This window comes from Myotis yumanensis, unplaced genomic scaffold, assembly GCF_028538775.1.
Source record: "Myotis yumanensis isolate MYYU_CA2020_CCGP unplaced genomic scaffold, mMyoYum1.0.hap1 SCAF_14, whole genome shotgun sequence".
Taxonomy (NCBI): Eukaryota; Metazoa; Chordata; class Mammalia; order Chiroptera; family Vespertilionidae; genus Myotis; species Myotis yumanensis.
Window position 1 is genome coordinate 12,127,923 of NW_027223765.1, and position 21,463 is coordinate 12,149,385.

At 41.1% G+C, this 21,463-nt stretch overlaps 2 protein-coding genes across 42 annotated transcripts in view; both read left to right on the top strand.

Moving 5' to 3' along the window:
* CLASP2 (cytoplasmic linker associated protein 2) overlaps positions 1-3,166 on the top strand; it is a 140,772-nt gene extending 137,606 nt beyond the window's left edge. For all 38 annotated transcript variants that reach the window (XM_070391787.1, XM_070391762.1, XM_070391767.1 and 35 more), the window contains one exon: positions 1,471-3,166. In XM_070391787.1, the coding sequence (XP_070247888.1) occupies positions 1,471-1,557 (87 nt within the window). In that variant the 3' untranslated portion in view covers positions 1,558-3,166. The remainder of the gene's footprint in view (positions 1-1,470) is intronic.
* Positions 3,167-9,393: 6,227 nt separating this feature from the next.
* UBP1 (upstream binding protein 1) overlaps positions 9,394-21,463 on the top strand; it is a 42,006-nt gene continuing 29,936 nt past the window's right edge. For 2 of the 4 annotated variants that reach the window (XR_011468138.1, XR_011468137.1), the window contains exons 1-2: positions 9,394-10,068; positions 19,958-20,109. Coding sequence is in view for 2 of the 4 variants with exons in the window: in XM_070391805.1 (XP_070247906.1) it covers positions 9,956-10,068; positions 19,958-20,109 (265 nt within the window). In the remaining 2 variants the exon portion in view is untranslated. The remainder of the gene's footprint in view (positions 10,069-19,957; positions 20,110-21,463) is intronic. The other 2 variants (XM_070391804.1, XM_070391805.1) reach the window with 2 other exon arrangements.

The window sequence follows — 21,463 nt, forward strand, 5'->3', positions numbered from 1 at the left end:
AGAAAAATATGGTCTCATACCATAAAGACTGCAAAATGAGAAATCAAAAAACATTTTAATTGAATTTATTGGGGTGACATTGGCCAATAAAATCATACAGGTTTCAGGCATTATTCACAACACATTATTCATACATTGCACTGTGTGCTCACCACCCCACCTCAAAAACATTTTTATTAGGAGGACAGTGGCATAATTGTCTAAGATCTTGGGTCCTGGAACCCAAGTGCCTAATTTTATATCCTGGCCCACTTCTTTCTTAGCTCTGAGACCTTAGGCAGTGAGTGACTCACACATTCTGTTTTGAAGATAAAAAGTGATAATACAAGGCAGTTAGTATATTGTATAGCAAATAGTACTTAAATATTTGTCATTATTTTAATGGTAACTTCTTTTTCTAAATTTACTTGAAGTTTTATGTTACCACTACAATAGTTTATATATATTTCAGAGATGAAAGGAAAGGGAGAGATAGAAACATCAATGATTAGAGAGAATCATTGATCAACTGCCTCCTGCACGCCCCACACTGGGGATCTAGCCCGCAACCCGGGCATGTGCCCTGACCAGGAATCGAACCTGGGACCCTTCAGTCCACAGGCTGACACCCTACCCACTGAGCCAAACCAGCTAGGGCTACAATAGTTTTTGAAAGGACATGCTAGATTACTCAATCGTGAACAAATTAGAAAAAATTTTTATAATTTCTAATTGTCAACAATAACTGGGCATTGTAATAATCCCTCTATTCAAAATTTATCTTTTAAAGCTCACATAGCTATACTAATAAAAGCATAATATGCTAATTAGACTGGACAGCCAAACGACCTTCCGGACGTCCTTCCAGATGAAGCCATGGCGGCGGGGGCCGAGGCAGAGGTGGTTAAGGGTGATCAGGCAGGCAGGAGAGCAGTTAGAGGTGATCAGGCAGCAAGGCAAGCTGTTAGGGGCAATCAGGCAGGCAGAGGTGGTTAGGCACAATCAGGTAGGCCAGTGGTCGGCAAACTGCGGCTCGCGAGCCACATGCAGCTCTTTGGCCCCTTGAGTGTGGCTCTTCCACAAAATACCACGTGCGGGCGCACATGTACAGTGCGATTGAAACTTCGTGGCCCATGCGCAGAAGTCAGTATTTTGTGGAAGAGCCACACTCAAGGGGCCAAAGAGCCACCTGTGGCTCGCGAGCTGCAGTTGCCGACCACTGAGGTAGGCAGGCGAGCAGTTAGGGGTTATCAGGCAGGCAGACAGAGTGGTTAGGGGCAATCAGGCAAGCAAGCAGTTAGGAGCCAGCAGTCCCGGATTACAAGAGGGTGCAGGCCAGGCTGAGGGACACACACACACACACACACACACACACACACCATGCACAAATTTTGTGCACCGGGCCTCTAGTATGTATATAATTTTTTAATGAACATTATACTATAAATTAGGGCAGCTTGCTCAAATGACATGTTTGCTTTCAATCTGCAGATGAAGCTACTGAATCTTTACATCAAACGTGCACAAACAGGCTCTGGAGGAGCTGATCCCACTACTGATGTCCCTGGGCAAAGTTAGTGAAGCCAGTGGAAGTGAACCAGGTCTCTCCAGGGAAGGACACAGGCCACCCTCATCAATGAAAGGAAATTTTCAAATGCATCTTTTGGAGCTTACCATTGTTTCCTAGTTTTAGTTTTCTGTTTTGTTTTGTATTTTCTGTAACAGAGGACTATCCTCAGTCTGCATGTAACTTTTATGATAGTTATCCCAAATCCAAGAAGAAGCAGTATTAACAACAGTTGATCAATATAAAGTAATTTTAAATCTAACTCATCATTTCACTGTTTGTACTTCTTTGTCTTCCCCATTAACCTTTGCCAGTGTTATGGTTGTATAAATTTTTTTTAATGCTGGTTAAACAGGAATGCTTAAAGCTTTAAAAGTTGGACAGTCTAAAACATTTTTTGCCTTTATTCAAATGCAGGATAATATTTTTTAATTGCTACCTTGAGTTTTGTTTCCTATCATGTCCTATGCTAGTAATATTGAAATGACGTGAAACACAGCAGGACTAATTTGAGCTACAGCTGGACTCTGTTGGTGTGATTGTGATACATGTCATTAGCTATAACTTCTTTGGGGTGGTCTGTAGTTTAAAACTAAGACCTCAAAGAGAAATGTTACAGAATCAGCCAGTTTTGTAAAACTGATATTGTTTGTTGGTTACTGATCTTGCCATCTTTATTTAAAACCATGTCCCCTCTATGATCCCTTAAGAAAGCTGCACCAAATCATCTGCCTGTTTTTTTTCTTAATACTTATTAAAATGGAAGGTTTCATTGCAGGGTTTTTGGTTTGTTTATCTTTATTGTGAATGATGCTTTTTTATATTTATTAATATCAAATTCACTTACGAATAAACTTGATAATGGAAACAGACAAAAATAATCAAGTGCATGTGTGTCCTTGACAGTCTTCTGTTTCTCATTTAATAAACAAACTAATTATTGAGACATGGGAGTCGACCAGCACCTTTTGTTTAAATGGTGGAACCTGGTTTCCTTTTACCATGAAATTGTCTTACTTGAAAACGTTGATCCTGATGAGAGAGAAGATGGTGCCAAGGCTATTACCTTGTATAATGGGCTCAAATTCTCTACCTCTTCAGGGCTAATACTTTTAATTGAGCTGCTGCCTATAGTGTCTTTTGGAAAACTAAAGGGTGATTTTTCTGTTATGTTTTAAGTCACCTTTGGCTACATCTATTCTTTTCATGTGCAGCCAATTTGCAAAAATGACCAGTGTTGGCGAAAGGCAAAGTAGATCATTTGGAACCAGAATACTAATGATTGCTCATCTTGACTTTTTTTTAATCCTAACAAAGTGAATTTGACTGGAAAGGCAAATAGCTATTAGGGAAGCAATTTGCTGTTGTTACAGAGTTATCTGAACTTTCTTTGTTTAATTGAACAAAATGTAGAAATGTATGTAAAGAATTTAAGAGTACTGAATGGATGATTTGTCATCGGCTTTTACCTTTGTTTCTGTTCTTGCAGCAGGAAGTTTCTCTATATCTCCTCCCCTTTCCCTGTAACAATTTTGTTTTCTACTGTTAATTACATTGTGTATTTATAGTTCTATGCTTACTGTTGTGCATATACTGGCAATAAAACTGTACATAACATTACTTGAAAAAATTAACAATATATATCAGTTGTTTTTCTGTCTCACTGTGTGACAAGCCACTTATCTCATAACTAGGTTTTTTAAAAGCTCATGTATCAATAAATGTTATAAGTGCATCTGAGCAGAAAAGATTTATCAGGAGTAGCAGCCACAATTAAGTATATATAGCTATGTATGCATGTATATATTATAGCTCTAAGATGAAAAGGCATTTTAAACATTGAATGCTTCTTAGTAATGTTTTATGTTCCATACCTTTGATGTGTTTTATATAATCATTTTTTTAATATATTTTTATTGATTTCAGAGAGGAAGGGAGAGAGATAGAGATAGAAACATCAATGATGAGAAAGAGTCATTGATCGGCTGCCTCCTGCACACCCCCCACAGGGGATCAAGCCCATAACCTAGTCATGTGCCCTTGACTGAAATTGAACCTGGGACCCTTCAGTCCACAGTCCGACACTCTATCCACTGAGCCAAACCAGCTAGGGCCATTTTTAATCTAAATAGTGGTTTGATTTTGACCTGTTCTTTACGGTCTTGCTTTAACTATTGTTGACAATTAAATAGAGTGACTTAAGCTGAATAATAACTCTACTTAGAAACGTAGACCAAGCAGCAGGCATCTAAAGGCAGGCAACTCAGAAAGGAGTGAATGGAGTAATAGAAAAGCAAAACAAAATTGACCAATAATTTCCTAACGCAAAAAAAAAATAATCTATGAGGAAATTCTTCATGTAGCCAAGGTAGCCCCATAATGTGGCTTGGCCAAAAGGAAGAACTGAAAAGGAAAAATACGCCACATTCAAGACAGGCAACACCATATTACTGAATATTTCTGGAACATCGTCCATATTCATTTTAGGGAAGTGGCCCTAGGACAAGCATGTCAAACTCAAAGGCTAACACGGGCCAAATAAACAAGGTGTAAGTTTATGTGGGCCGCAAAAAAACAAAAGCTTCAATTTTCATAGAAACGTAGGTTTATTTCGGTAGAGACATGCTGAATACAAAGGGCTGAAATAAATGAGTAATCGTTAACATAATAGAACATTTTAATAAAAATATTTTTTCTTGAACATTAACTGACCAGACACTGCATAACTGCACAAATTAATAAGCGTAACACAAATAAACCTATTTTTCTTGTTCTCCGAAAGCGAAGTATTTCCTGTTGAACACACCAAACAAGTCAGTCCAAGACTAATGACGTGGCAATTAGCTGCTAAAATATTTGCTGCTAGTATTAGTGGAGAGAAATGGTGGGCCTGCGCGGAAGGAGAAGGAAAATGAATGCAACACGATTATAATGATCAGTCATTAGCGAACATTGTAGTTTCTTATTAATAATTATGTATAACAGTATTGTAAAATTAAGTTAACGAAATTTTTATTAAAACGTTACTTACATACCATTATATTGGCTGGGCCGCAAAAATATTCGTTGTGGGCCCCGAGTTTGACATGCTTGCCCTAGGACATTATGACCCAGGTTTAAATGGTCAAATTATTAAAAGGCTACAATGTGACTAAAAATAGTGCATTAACTTGCCAACCTTGTTTAAAATTCTTCAAGGATATCCCCCTTCAGGAATGTTTGAAGTTCTGTTTTTTGGGTTGTTTTTTTTTTCTGAAATGATTCCCTTGCTACCAAACATGAGCTAAGATTTTGACAAGTGCTCCTAATCTAACTTGTCTGCAATGTTTCATACCAGTGACCAGCCACACAGTCTGGGACACTTAAGTACTGAGATTCTGTTAAATCTCTTTCCGATAATGTAGTCCTAGTTCAATGAGATGTGTGGAAAAACACCCCCACAATGTGACTCCCTGTGAACCCTAAGTGGGATATAATCCTATCATTGCTTGAAGATCTAATTGTCCATGAGCTGAGTCTTCCATGGATTACCCGAGAAGCTGTAATTTGCACACTGCTTTTCCAGAAACGCAGTCTCTCTTGTAGGCCCCTTTTTAAAAATCCTTTGTTGTTTGAAGTATTACATACAGTATTAACATATGTCTCCTCTTTCCCCTGTTGACCTCTCCTCGGCCACCCCCTATTGACCCATTTTTTTAAATGAAGTTTACCAAGAAAAGAGTTGAGCGGTACTTAATCTAATACTGCAAATTACACCTGTTGTTTCTCAATATTTATCAACCATGTTCTGCCAAATATTTGTCTAAATGGCATTTACTTGCTGCTCACCAGTTTTAACCTGCATGACTTCATACCAGTTATGAAACAACATAGAGCCCAGCCAGTGTGGCTCAGTGGTTGAGTGTCAGTGTCTGACCATGAACCAGGACAGGAGGTCATGGTTCCATTCCCAGTCAGGGCACATGCCAGGTTGTGGGCTTTATGCCCATGCCTGAAAAATGTTTCTGTGTTTAGTGTGTTACAAAGGCTGAGGCAAAGGAATACTATTGTGACTTTATAAGTTAAAGATTCCTATTAGACAATATTCAATACTCCCAAATAAATGTATCTTCACAAAAATGAATATACAGATATAAATAACACCTTAAATCAAAAATTCAGAATATATGTGGATGTAAAACAGAAAGATATGAAATAGAGTTGACAGGACATAGAAGGAAAATTCAAGAAAAATCTCAAAGATACTCAGAAAAGAAGACTAAATTAAAATATCCAAGATAAAACAATTTTTACAGAAAAATATAATGAGATATTCAGGAAATAAATGAAAACATTCAAGAAAATGAAATAAGGACAGCGGTAAAAGTAATCACACAAAAAAGTTACTGGTAGAAAATAAGCAAAAGTGATTCATCATCCACACGGAGTTTCTTAAAAAAAAAAAAAAAAAAGAATAAATATTTAAACAAAAGGGAATAAATATTTAAAATCCAAAAATACCCTCCAGAAAGAAAAGAAGATCTGAATCAACATAATCAAAAGGCACACCTGGAAAAATTATTCTGAAATAATTATTAGATGTATCCTAGGACAGTGGTCGGCAAACTCATTAATCAACAGAGCCAAATATCAACAGTACTTCTTCAAAATAGACTTGCCCAGGCCGAAAACCGACTTCTGCGCAAGGGCCACGAAGTTTAAATCGCATTGTACGCGTGCCCGCATGTGGTATTTGGTGGAAGAGCCACACTCAAAGGGACAAAGAGCCGCATGTGCCTCATGAGCCGCATTTTGCCGACCACGGTCCTAGGAAAACCACTAGACTAGACTGTAAAGGTAATGGGGGAAATCCTCTGGGCCTGGAATCAAACAGATCAATGACTTCTAAATAAAAGGAGGAAGGCATTAGTCTTCTTGAGAACAATATATAAAGCAAGACAACAGTATAACAAAAAATAAACCAATGAAATTGAAAATAGGAAAAATCAACAAAATAATGAAAAAAATCAACAGAAATTAAAGCTGGCTTTTTTAAAAGGTTAAACTTCTACCCAAGCTAACCAAGAAAAAAAGAGAAGACAAACATTACCAATATTAGAAATAAAAGTGGAGAAACCTGACAAGCCAGGTGATCAAAGTCAATATCTACATTGGTAAATCATGTGCTATATGTGATAAAGGGGCACTTTACCCCTGTGGTTTTCTTCCTCAAAGCCAAGAACATGGGAAAAACATCAGAAAAATTCCAATATAGGGGCATCATACAAAATATTTGACCAGTATTCCTCAAAACTGTCAAGGTCATCAAATGTAAAACATTTGTAGCCAGAGGGTGGATTCTGGAAGTTTTAAAACATGACTGCCAACTTATTTCACTCTACTCCCATCAATCTGATTATGGGGCTGCTTGACTAATAAAATACGCTACAGAATAAAGATTCTGCAATAGTTTCTGGTCCTGGGTCTTCAGTGTTAAAAAAATATTCTACACTTGTTGAAGATGGCTAGGCAGACTTTATTCAGGAGCATCACAATAGGTATAGGGACCACTGCAATGTGATATGGCAGTAGGAGAGACTGGGCTCAACTCCATATGGGTGAATGGGCATTTAGAGCCAAGGTGCAGGTTGGGAGGCAGTGGATGGAAAAGTACTAAGAGAAAACATCAAGTTAGTAAGGGGAGTTCTGGGTAAACCCACCTTACAGGATTTTTGTTGTAGGAATTCTAGCGGCCACAACTGAGGTCCCAGACAACAACCAGGATCGAGCTATAAAGATGTATTGTTGACGGATGGTAAATGAATCAGGTGGCTTTGGCTAAAAATAAACATTTATTCAAGGGCCTTAGGGTTTGCAAACTAGACACACAATTAGGTAATATCCAGGATGTTCTGAAGAAGAAAGAAAAGCTTTTTATAGTTAAAAGTACATTCTTGAGAAGAATCAGTCCTGGATTCTTAGCCTCTGGACTGGTCCAAGATTGTAATCCTCAGGTGGTTTGGACAATGGATGTCAGGCAGTATGGATAATAGCTGTCAGGTGCTATAGATACATGAATACTCTTTCCTTAGTCCTCCAGGAGGTCTGGATACTCTTTCCTTAGTCTTCCAGAGGGTAATCAGACATTTATCTGAGGTTTGATGTATATGCAGGCATTGAGGCAGGACTGTAAAAGTCAAAAGTTTAAGTTCCCAGGCTAGTTAAAACAAGAATAGAATCTTGTCCCCATTTCTCTGTTGTAGGTGGCTGGAACAGCACTGGGGGTTAGACCTACAGGGACAGACCAGACCTGGGTTCAGCAACCTCGGTACTTGAGTTCTGGCTAGGAAAGAATTCAGAGCCAAGACTCCAACTATAAGAGAACATTTATTTGGTAAATCACAGAGGTAGAAAAAGTAATTACTGGAAGAAATGGGATTAGGAAACAAGTTATAGAAGTAAAGGAAGTGCCCTTTGAGTTTGGGAGTGAGGAAGCTAATGGTGACACGTCTGGGGGATGGGAAGTGGGAAGAAGAAGGGGAAAGGGTTAAGGGAAAGGCATGCTCCAGGGAGGGAGAGCATGCTGGGTCCTTTGTCCTAAGGGTTTTAAGGGTGGAGACTTTGGGGTAGGCCCCCAGGGAAGATTTCAATAGAGGGTTCAGCAGTTTTCCAGGTGTGTCCTTTCAGGGTTGTGGCATCAGAGCAGGGGGTCATTATTCAATGCAGCTGGTCCCGAGGTCAGCTTTGGTGTGGCTTGCCTGGTTTTGTTGCTTTCCTGGGCCTGGAGCTGAAATACAACTGAGGTCTAGATGTTATCTCTAGGGAGTCCAAACCACAGGACCAGCGATATGCTGGGGGAGGAGAGGTCACCCTGGGGGCAAGGTCCCACCCTACAATTGTCCTTTGCTAGGCTCCAAGGACTTTCCACAGTGGTGACCTTCTACACCTGGCCCATGGTCCTTGTTCTACTCATGTCTAATTGCCTACCACACCTCAACCTACTTAATTTTAATTTGGCAGAAATGACTATACCGACACCATTTTATTTCTTCTGTGTTCCTCAGTACAGAAGCCCTGGAGGCGACTTTAGCCCCAGTCATATAACTGCACCCTGAATTAGAAGCTTCCAGCTAAGCCCAGTGATTCCGAGTACCATAAATGCAAGGCAATATATAACACGATTGCCAGCTGTTACTGCTAATGAACCCATAGTTGAACTCCAGCTCGCCATACTGCTCCCAGGAATCAGCAGTTGTGGGAACTCTCTTTCCAGAACCCTTTATTGGGACCATTGATTGGCTTATATCCATGTCAATCAAGGTTTTTCTGCCCAATGGGCCTTTCAGTCCACAAACAGGGTGCGAGCCTATTGGCTAAGACTCCCACCCGCTTTCTCCTCTGTAGTGCGAGCAAAATCCAAAGACAACCCAAAAGACCATAGAGGAGTAAAGCACCACAGGAAGTGGGATCTAGTGCGGCCCAATGAACTCCTACTTTTGGCAGCAAAGTCAGTCCTGGAACCCGCCCAAAAGGAAGAACATTCTGATTGGTGGTTTAGTACAGGGTCATAGAGACTCACGGGAGTTTCGGCCAAGCACTTGCCTTTATTGTCCAGTTCGCCTGTCAATCAATTAGCTTCGGATGGACGAAAGCAGACAGCCCTTTTAGCACCGCCTCTTCCGGGGCCGGTGTGAAAGGGCAGCGAGGCCGCCTGGGCTGGGAACTGGCTGTGTGGGCGGGGTCGTGCCTCCCTGCAAGGAGCGTGCCTCCGCCGGGAAGCGCCGGGAGTGTCCTGTGCGCGGGCCCTGCGGGGCGGGCCGGGGCCGGGGGCAATCTCGGGGGCGGGGGCGGGGGCCGGGCCGGGGCGGAGCCGTAGGAGGCGGAAGCGGCGAGTGAGCTCGAGCCGGAGCTGCGGCGAAGCCATCGTCCGCGCCCGCGGAGCGGCGTCGGCGGGGTTGGCCGGGGCGGTAGAGCCTGGGCGGGCGGGCTGAAGCCCGGGGGTCGAGGCCGGGGACCGGGGGACGGGCGACTCACCCCCGCGCGGTCGTCGGAGCGGGCTGAACTCCCGCCCCCCGCGCCGTCCTGGGGAGGATGCGGCCGGGTGCCCCGGGGCGGGACGGGTGGCGGCGGCGGCTGCCGCGCTAGCGGCGCAGGGGGTGGGCGGCGGCGGCATGAGGCGCGGGGCGGGCGCCCGCGGGAGGGAGGCGCTGCCGGCGGCCCTGCCGCTCCCGCCTGAGCTCCTCGCCTTGCCCTGCCCGCGGGGCCCCGGCCGCTCTCGCGCCGGCAGCCGCCCCGGCCGCCGCTGGTGACCGCTCGCCGCGCCGCGGAGGCTTCACCCGCGCCCTCCCCCAGGACGCTCCGCGGAGCTCCGGCCTCTTCGCCGCGCTCGCGGAGGCCGCGCTGCGCGCCGGGCGACGGCGAGGCCGGAAGATGGCTTGGGTGCTCAAGATGGACGAGGTGATCGAGTCCGGGCTGGTGCACGACTTCGACGCCAGCCTGACGGGCATCGGGCAGGAGCTGGGCGCCGGCGCCTACAGCATGAGGTACGGGACGCCCTGGGCCGGGCGGGCGGTCGGGCGGACGCACGCCTCCGTACCCTTGGGAAGGGCCTGCAGGACCCTGGGCCTTTGCCAGGCGCGGCTGCGATCAGCGGTGCCCCGGGCCTACCCGGCTTGGGGTCCGGGCCTGCCGCGTGGCCGCCGGGGCCAGGCAGCCTCGCGGGCCTCTGCCCACCCCGGTGGCGGGCTGGGGAGGGCGGCCCTGCCACCTGCGGCCCCGGAACCGCTGGGGGTTTCATTTTTGCTGTAAAACACGCCCGGCTGTTAACGATGGCCTGGGTTGGTGGGGAAGGGGTTTCATTTCCTTGCAAGCGATTTACGAGCCACTTAGAGCTGGAATATAGCACGAAACGATAGAGGACTTTCTATTGGGAAAGTCCTCTGCAAAGTTTTGGTGTCAGCTCCTACCCACTCTGTTCTACATTGTAGTCTTTCCGAGTTGCAGGTTGTAGTCACGTGATTCAATGTGACAATAGCCACAGGGGAGAAAAGCACGTCCAACAACGTAGTTACGGTTCTTTGATTGCCTCGGAATGAACTTTTTCGTTTTGGGGGCCGCCCTCTTAGGCTGCCTCCCTTTGAGGACGACTTGAAGGCACCGTGAACGCGCCACAAACAGTAGTTTGTTTAGTCTTCTCCGCCTGTGTGGGCAGCCATTCATTTTCGTTCAAATTGGAGGCGTGGAAACTTTAGTCTCTGGCCTGAATCCCGAGGGATGCTGCTCTTTAACGCCTGTCAGCTTGGCAGCTCTGTATGTCTTAGCTTGTTTGGAATTCAGTTTACATGCTATATAAAGTCGCCCCCTTGGAAGTACGAAACTCGTTGGGTTGGGCAGCTTTTTGTGAATGCGAATTCAAGTGAGGTATTCCAGACCTGCTCCTCACAGTCATGCGCTGAAGTGCTGCTGTCCCGATGCCCAGCAGCCTCCGCACGTGTCACTGCTGCTCTCGGGGAGGACACCTGTCCTGAAGCAGGAAGGCTTCGGGGTCAGAGTAGGCTTGGGTTGGCGGGGGCTGCTCCCTGAAGCCATTCGGCTTTTAAGTCTTATAAATAAATAATTCTCAGAAGGGTGGGGGTGTTTGAGGAAGTGCTGGGAGGAAAGCCCTCGTTCACCCGTCTCCGACCCTGATTGTGTCTGTGCTGGTCTCTCCGAACTTGGCACTTCTCTCTGCAGTTGTGCAACTGGATGAGGTGGCTTGTTTTCTGGAGCAACTGTTTCAGTTGTTGAGGAAATTGAGCTACTGAAAGTCATAGGGTCACCCCAGCTGGGAGTGCTAGAGGCGGGATTGCCTGGGGAGAAGGTGGCCCCCGGGCCATGCTTTTCCTGGAGACCTGGAGGGGTAGGAGGGCAGGTGGAGCAAATGGAGTGTGTCTTCAGTTGCTTCTCAGTTATCAGTTGTGACGAAATGAAAGTTTGCTGCCGAGAGCATTGTTTATTGAGTTATTTTGAGCTTTTATTCCCCCCCCCCAAGAGTTCTGTTTGTTTTAGTGATTTGACCAGCTAATGAACTTTTATTTTTAGTTTATTTTGTGTAAAGGAAGTAAAATCTTGGTATTAAACCTTTCCTTGACCTTTTTTTTTAAAGTAATGTGTGATATCTTTGTAAATCTGTGTTTTTTACAACACTTCTCATGGGGAAACTTTTCCCCTTGAATGCTTTTGGTTATTGGTGATTTGGTATGTGTCATTTAATCTAAAATTTTCAAGTATCTTTGAAGGCAAATACCATTTTGGTTTTTTGGGGTGGGGTTTTTTTTTTCCCCATGTATTTTGGGTATCCGTTTGCTCCTGAACATTTGCTCCTCAAAAACTAAGAGGAACCCATGAAAGTCCTTGCCTCTTGCAAATTCAAGACCCTTTATTTGAGATTCAAATTTAGGAAATTGCAAAATTGACTTGACCTGGAGAAAGACTGAAGGCTTTAAGCCAGTGGTTCTCAACCTTGGCTGCACATTAGAATCACCTGGGAATCTTGTTAAAATCCTGATTTCTGGGCCTCATCCTCTGGAACTTCTGTTTCTTTGTTATGGGGTGGGGCCACAACATTAGAAACAAAGAAACAGAATTTCCGGAGGATGAGGCCCAGAAATCAGGATTTTAAAAAGATTCCCAAGTGATTCTAATGTGCAGCCAAGGTTGAGAACCACTGCTGTAAACTGTGCTGCCTTTGTTTGCGTTGCATTCCCCACCTGGACCTGAAGCTCTCCAAGGGCCAGATGGTCTCAGGAGTGCCCAGTGTCCTTTCACTGCATGGCAGTCTCTTCCTCTGGTATCAGATGGGAAGTAAGGGCTACTGATGCTTGTCTCTCTTTCATTTGTTCTCTCAAGTTCAAGAAGTAAATTCGTGGCTAAACTTGAAATTATTTGAAAAGTAACTTTTTTTCTTGATTTCAGAGAGGAAGGAGAGGGAGAGAGAACCCCCCCCCCCCAAAAAAAGAAATAATGCAACTTCTTTAGATTACACATAAAAACTTTGATATTAAATTATCACCTTACAAAGGACATTGGTCTGGGCCCCCTGTTAAACTTCCCTGTACTATAAGTCTTATTTTGAAGCAAAAGTTACACATTGCAGATTCTGTGGGAGGTGCACTCATAGTTTACAAATTATTTGCTAACTCAAAACTGCTGTGAGGTGAAGACAAATTTTCTATATTGATTGATAGGTTAAAATGCCAGTGTACAGACTTTGTGAGGTAATGGGAAAATTTCAACTCGATAAGTTTTAAGTTAGTAAAAGATTACTAAGGATATGGTTTATTATGTAGCTATTAATAGCAGATGTTTTTCTTTTGGTCTCATGCTAAAACAAAGGGTTCTTGAGTGGGTGACATGTCTTGGAAGTATAGAAAAATTTTAGGATCAGTGAATCAGAATTGGCAATAATTCCTATAAAACTTCTCATTTCAAAGTTTAAAAACTTTTTCTGGCTTTAATCTTGGCTGAATTATAAGAAAGAGTTTAATAAGTTATTGATTAAAACAATATTGATTTCAGATCATATTGTTCACCTTGGTTTTTAAATGTATTACCTTAGAATAGACTGACTATTCTTGGGGGAAAAAGGGGTGTGGGAGATGCGGGAAGTGACTGGACAAAAATCATGCACCTATGGATGAACACAGTGGGTGGGGAGTGAGGGTGGAGGGTTGGGTGGGAGCTGGAAGGAGGGGAGTTATGGGGGGAAAAAAAGAGGAACAAATGTAATAATCTGAACAATAAAGATTTAATTTAAAAAAAAAAATTAAAACCATAACTAATGGACATAAGACACTGGGGGGTAAGGGAGGGCAGGGGCTTGTCAAGGGCGGGGGGGAAAAAGGACACTTATGTAATACCCTTTGTAATACTTTTAGCGAAAAATAAAAATTAAAAAAAAAAATAAATAAATGTATTACCTTAAAACAGGGATTGGCAAAAAAAAAAAAAAAGCCAGATAAATTTTAAGGCTTTGCTGGTCAGAGCATCTCTATCATGCTTTTTTGTTTGTTTACAACCATTTTTAAAAATGTGAAAGCCATTCTTAGATCATGGTTGTACAAAAACAAGCTGGCTGGATTTGGCCCTTGGGATGTAGCTAGTCAACTCCTGCTCCAAAGGATAGAGGAATAATAGGCTTTGATTGCCTTGGGAAAGATTTGCTGCGTATTGAAATCTTATATTCAAGAAATAACTTCTGTGTAGACTAATAACTCTCAACTAATTAGCATACATTCTATTTGTCTATAGATTTTGTGTTCAGTTTTAAAAATTAGAGTGTCCCCTCTCTCCACTAAAAACAAGATTCAATGCTGTTATATTCTTTATTCAGAGCTGTTCGAACCATGACAGCTTATTGATAGGATCTCATAAATTTGATGTTTTATTAAGGTGACACCTGTCAATTTGCCAGGACATACTTAAACATTTGCTATTGGTGGAAATACCATTTGATGCCTCATCTTTGTTTGCTTTAGGTTCTGTGACTGAATTTAGAAGGAGCTCTGTAATAATTATTTTGCTTGCTTTGGTACATAACTAATAGATGGATATGAAACCGATCTGTGTTGAACCTTGGTGTGGCCATCTCTTTTAAAACTTTCTGAGTTTTTTGGAGTTTGTGAAATTGTTATCTTGAGATATGGACTACAACAGAACTAGTTTTTATTTATGTGTTGGTGGTTGAATTTTTAACTTAATTTTTTAAATTCTTTTTTTTTTTTTTAAATATATTTTATTGATTTTTTTACAGAGAGGAAGGGAGAGAGATAGAGAGTCAGAAACATCGATGAGAGAGAAACATCGATCAGCTGCCTTCTGCACATCTCCCACTGGGGATGTGCCCGCAACCCAGGCACATGTCCCTGACCGGAATCGAACCCGGGACCCTTCAGTCTGCAGGCCGACGCTCTATCCACTGAGCCAAACCGGTTTCAGCAATTTTTTAAATTCTTAAAATGATTTTAGATTTACAAGTTACAGAGATAGTCTAGCAAGTTACGTGAACCCTTTATCCAGTTTCTCCTACTTGCATAACCAGAGTACAATTTTTTTAATGCTCACCTGGGGATATGTTTTTATTAATCTTAAGAGAGAGGGCGGGACGGAGGGAGGAGGCATTGATGTGAGAGAGAAACATCAATCAGTTGCCTTCCTTACGGTTGCCTTCCTTACGGCGTAGACTTACAGGGGATCAAACCCAAAACCTTTTGGTATATGGGACAATGTTCCAACCACCCCACCAGGGCCAGAGTACAATTTTAAAAGATGCCATGGTGCAGTACTGTTATATAAAGTACAACATTTATTTGGTTCACAGTTTTTCCTCTGTTGTCCTTTTTGTGATCCGGGTTTCAGTCTCAGACATCATTGCACGTAGTGTTTGTCTCCTTCTCTTTTATGACTTTGACAATCTTGATATGTAATGGTCAAAGCTGTTGTTTTTAAACATGAAAGATAAAATTTTGGAAGCAAAGATAGAATATACCTGTGAATACAATTTTGAGTTCAAAGGATCTCTTGTCATTTTAGCAGAATGACTTTGAGTAGGATCACTCCTTGGTGTCATTTTCACTCATTTATGGATTACTTTGTCTCAATCTCAAATTACATTGTCTCTGAATAGAATAGTATGCTGTGTTTTTTGTAGTCCCTTCATAATCAAGAAATTTAAAAATTTACTTAAAATAACAAAGGCCTTTATATATTACTGGGAAGTGGGAAGTAGTCATCTCCTAATAATCTCAAGGCCCCTTTTCCTACTTTCCTTCTCTTTACTTTATCTCCCTCTCCCTCTCAATGTTTTCTATTTAAAATATTATTCTCCTAAATAAAACATTAGTGAAAAAGAGTGGCATTGTCTTATGCTTTTTGCGCATCTTTTTAATATCTTGCTTAGAAAACAAATCAATTCTCTTATCTGCTTTTGGAATATATTGTTTTGGTTGATATACATGAACAAAGTCTAGCTTCAGATACATATGTGGTTGGAAAAAGGAAGATTATTTTTAATAGCCCTTTTAAATAATTTTGGATATTCTTTGATATTATACCAGCACGTGACAAGTGGTGGTTTCTTAAAATTGCAACTTAGAATTGGCAACTGTGTCAATGTGGTTTTTTTGTCTTGTTAAATTAGAATCAATTGGTCTGTCTTGGACTTAATCAGATCTCTTGCCCTGCATAACTTTGAAATGTGCATGCATTGTTCATTTGAAAAAACAGTGGTTTTTCCTGAGTTTTGCAGATCTTCTAAATGTTGATGCTTTTCACTATTCAGTATCAAAAAATCTCATTCCTTAATATGGCCACTGCCTTATCAGAGAGAGCACATGGTGGAGGGTTCAGATTTTATCATTGGCAGCAAATACCACAGTTGTAAACGATGGGTTCACTTACTCATTTCTGAGGACATTTTTGTCAGATGCCCAGGTCTGAATATTCACAGTTTGTCAGTTTTTCTTTCAAGTTAAAAATAATATTCTGTGAGAGAAACTGCTAGGTCAGATCTCAGTTGCTTAGAATCTTTTCCTTGAGACAACCATTGCACGTAGGTGTGCCCAGAAATACATTATACCTACCCAAGGACTAATATATAATAAAGTTAATTTAAAACAATGATTGTTAGTACAGTTGGTGCCACTGCCTTGATTCATGCCAAGGCACCAGCAGTTTTAATCACCATTGGTTTTGTGCCATGAGTACAAATGTCAACAAAGTGAAAAAAGCCAATAGTGTATTCTAAAAATAGGTTTGACCTCTTGGACCCCCTGAAAGAGTCTCGGGTTCCCCAGGATTACGCAGACCACACTTTGAGAACCTTTGATCTAATGTGTGCCTAGAGTTAGGATAGCTAAAATATTTTCTTCTAAATTGAAAACAAAGCCATTATTAGAGCTCAGAGAAGTTTAGCCTGCCATAGTGTCACTCAGCAAATGGCAGAGCTGGATTTGAAGCTCCAGAGCTGGAGTTTGATCCCCCTCTTTCTGCAGCACCCTTTGCTACCTACCAATTAATAATTAAGAAGTCTTCTCAAGGTAGTGAGAATCTGATTGTTCTGGATAGGAAGAATCACTTGGGAATGCTATATATAGTATATATTTTAAAAAATTTTTTTTCTTGTGCCTTGCCTTTTTCCCCTCCAGGACCTTGCTGAACTTATTCTAGGTAATATTTTCTTTTTTTAACTTATTATTATTATTATCATTTTATTGATTTCAGGGAGGAAGGGAGAGGGAGAGAGAGACAGAAACATCAATGATGAGAGTGAATCATTGATCGGCTGCCTCCTACATGCCCCACACTGGGGATTGAGCCTGCAACCCGGGCATGTGCCTGAACCATGACCTCCTGGTTCATAGGTCAAACTTCAACTATTGAGCCATGCTGGCTGGGCATTCTTATGCAGTCTTATGCCATATTTTATTTTATTATTTTTATTTTTTAAAATATATTTTATTGATTTTTTACAGAGAGGAAGGGAGAGGGATAGAGAGTTAGAAACATCGATCAGCTGCCTCCTGCACACCCCCTACTGGGGATGTGCCTGCAACCAAGGTACATGCCCTTGACCGGAATTGAACCTGGGACCCTTGAGTCCGCAGGCCAATGCTCTATCCACTGAGCCAAACTGGTCAGGGCATATTATTATTATTTTTAAAGATAGACTTTTATTTCTTACAGTTCTGGAGGCTGAGAAGTCCAGCAAGGTAGATTTTATTCTGGTGCCTCTTTTCTTGGCTTATAGGCAGTTGCCTTCTATGTGTATTCACATAGCTTGTTCTGTGTGTGGTTGCTTGGAGAGGAGAGAGAGATCTCTTTTCCTTTTTATTTATTTATTTAAATATATTTTACTGATTTTTACAGAGAGGAAGGGAGAGGGATAGAGAGCTAGAAACATTGATGAGAGAGAAACATCAATCAGCTGCCTCCTGCACACCCCCTACTGGGGATGTGCCCGCAACCAATGTACATACTCTTGACCAGAATTGAACCTGGGACCCTTCAGTCCGCATGCCGACACTCTATCCACTGAGCCAAACTGGTTAGGACTTTTTTAATTTTAATTTTTTTTTATTGGTTTCAGAGCAGAAGGGAGAGGGAGAGAGATAGAAGCATCAATAATAAGAGGGAATCATTGATCGGTTGCCTTCTGCACACCCCACACTGTGGATCGAGCTTGCAACCTGGGCATGTGCTCTGACCAGGGATCAAACTGTGACCCCCTGGTTCTTTGGTCAATGCTCAACCACTGAGCCACTCGGGCCAGGCTTATGTCATATTTTGATGGCATGTATTTAATGATCAACCCACGCAGTTAGCATTGGGATCTTAAAATTATGCATTTCCTATGTTACCTTTCAGTATAATTAACTAATACTTCTAAGTCATAGCTTTCGTTCTTATTTATTTTCTCGCCAAGAGGATTATAAATGCTTACATATATATATGACATAGGAATATACATATTTTCATCTACTGTAGAGCCCTTGTGGCTATGGTTGTTTTTCATAAAGACAACTGCTCTGAGTCTTCATAAGTTTCATTTTTTGTATCTGTTCCACTTGAGTGGAGCTAAGCCCCTACCTAGGTCTCAGTGTTGAGAACTCCAGAGGAGGGCTGGAGGAGATCTCTGACTGCGTTCCTCAGTTATACTGTATGCAGAAGAGTGTTTTCATAATTCTTAGGTATAAATAAAAGAGAAGTAGAATTAGTGGTAATTTAGTTTCTGAATAATCAGTCTAGTGATTTAATAGAAATGTATCCGAGAAGGAGGGAATGCGGAATTTTCCTCCCATTTTATTTCCACATTTTGTTTGTAAATTAAATTTACTTAAAATGGGCCAAATACCTGAGTTAGTGAGCAGCTTGCAGAAAACAGAACGGAAAATAAGCAATTCAGACAAGTCTTTGATATTGGTGTTAGAGTATTCATTTGACTATTTTATTATTTTACTTTTTATTGAAAAATGAATATAGAAAAATTAACAAGATGTAATGTACATCTTAGTGAATTATGTCAATTACTTCATACACTAATGGTAGGAATGTGAAATGGTGCTGCCACTTTGGAAAACACTCTGGCACTTGCTCAAAAAGTTAAACATAGTTATCATATGACCCAGTAATTCTACTCCTAGATAGATACAGATATAGATATCCAAGGGGATTAAACATATGTCTACACAGAAACATATACAAGTGTTTGCAGCAGCATTATGAATAATAGCCAAATATTGGAAACAACCCCGATGTCCATCATCTGATGAATGGATAAATAGAATGGTATATCCATACAGTGGAATATCATTCAGCCATAAAAAGGAATGAAGTAATGATACATGCTGTAACATGGGTGGACCTTGAAAACAGACTAAGAAAAAGACCACATGATTCTGTTTGATTAAATGTCCAGTATGGGCAAATCCATAGAGACAGAGTAGATCAGTGGTTGCCAGGGTTTAGGAGTATGGTAGGGGAAAGGGACAAGGGATGACTGCCAGTGTGTATGAGATTTCTTCTTGAGATGATGAAAATGTTCTGGAAGTAGTGATGATGACTGCACAACTCTGAATATACTAAAACCCACTGAATTATATATACTTTAAAAGCATGAATTTTATGATATGTATATTACATCTTAGCTGTTTTTTTAAATTATTAAAAGCAAGCCAAACATCCACATATGTTTAATCTCCCAGGTTAACGGAATATGGACCGTGCCCCAGAAAACACCCCCACCCTCTCCCATTTGCCTCCCAATTAATGCGCCAAGTTATTCTTGGGAGAAAAAATAGTTGTTTTTACTGCTACTGTTTGCTTCTCAGAAGATGCCATTGTTTTAGGCTAAGCACAAAGCTTTATGCTCTCAGCACTTGCCAAGCCTTGCAGGAAACTTTTTGTAAAGTACCATTTTAATCAAATGATTCTTTGTGATTTCATGGTGCTAATGTGACCTACCTTCGGCAGCAATAGTGCCTGCGTTTCGAAACAGGCTACACTCTGTTGACTTGCTCTTTTTAAATACACACACACACACACACACACACACACACACACACGATACGGAGTTTAAAGTGTTTTTAAAAATTTTTTTAAGTAACTTTTTAACATTTTTATTGTTAGCCTGGTCTATCAGTAGCATGGACTTTACTAACTATGAAATACTTCTTATTTAAGCTACCTAATCATAGCTGCTTCCCTTCTCCCCACAACTACACTAGAGGTAACAGGTTTAATATTATCATTTGGGGGAGCCAGATTAGCATTGATCTTTTATTCTGTGTATCATTTCTAAACTTAAATTTTAAAAGAAACTACCCTTAAATGTTTTTACATGCTTTTATATATTTTAAACCCAAAATAAGGTCAATGTTGATTTTTTTTGCTTTTCAGTGATGTCTTGGCATTGCCCATTTTCAAGCAGGAAGATTCTAGCCTTCCATTGGATGATGAAACTAAAAACCCGCCCTTTCAGTATGTGATGTGTGCCGCAACATCTCCAGCAGTAAAACTGCATGATGAAACGCTCACTTATCTGAACCAAGGTTAGTATGGTTGTGTCATGTTTTGCTGTTAGAATTTACAAGAATCCTAAATGAAAGTTTTGACTGCTTAGATTATTGGAAGTCATATTGAGTCAGATTTCTTTTTCCCTTAAGTTATATAACATTAGTTCACAAAAATTGTAGGAAACGTGTTGTGAGCCAACAAAGTTATAGTTTGTGGAGACGTATTTGCATAATGAGAGTCTGTGGAACAAGATTTATTATATGGTTTTTCAGATAAAATCCAAAGGAGGAGCAAGTAGGAAAGGATGTCAGTTATTTTTAGTAACAGTGGTTTCAATGTGGAACTTGAGAGTGAATCAGAAGTCCAGCTAGCAAGGAACCTGGGTCTCTGACATGAAGCATGTACGTGCTGAAAATAGACATAAGTTGTGTCAAGATGAAGTCTATGGCTAAAATAAATCATAGTCAAATTTTGTCTACACATACCTTGTTTATGCTTTATGAGACTATTGTATTTTGGTGCTAGAAAAGCGAGAGTGGGGAGAATGGAGAATAGAGAGGTGGCGGGGCAGAATTTACCTTGGGGAAGTATGAGGGATTTTTTTTCAGGTGCTCTCAGCAGTTTGGGCACAGGCCAGTGTGACCACCCAGTGTAAACAAACATACTCTATTATGCAGGAATTAATTTGTTGGATACATAAAGTGAAAGCATGTGAAATTTTTTTTTTTAATGCGAGTATTTTGTTATAAAATAGTACATACTCATTGTAGAAAAATTGGGAAATATGTCAAGGGATAAAGCTGAAGATTGACTGCAGTTGCATCCCACCAAGATAACTAATTAACATTTAGGTATATTTCCTTGTATGTACATTTATATATTTTTTTTAATTGATTTTTTAGAGAAAGAGGAAGAGAGAGGGATAGTAAAGATAGAAACATCAATGATGAGAGAGGAGCATCATTGATTGGCTGCCTCCTGCATGCCCCTTACTGGGAATGGAGCCCACAACCTGGGCATATGCCCTGACCGGGAATTGAACCGGTAACCTCTTGGTTCCTGGGTCAATGCTTAACCATTGAGCCACACCGGCCAGGCTACATCTATTTTTTTAAATGGAATTAACATCTATTCACTTAAGAGTATATTGTAATTATTGATCTGTCATTAAGTAGAATCTTTATTCCTTAAACTGTTGGAACGAGCTACAGATTTTAGACTCTTGTGATAACATTCAGAAATATGAAAGAATAGCTTATTTTTAACTTTTCATATACAGGTTTAGGATCTCTGAGGTTTTATTTCAGGTAATTCTATCTGTAGCACCTATAGCCGTACTCTAATTTTGTTATTAATATTGATTTAGTATAATGTTGAATTAGTGTTTGG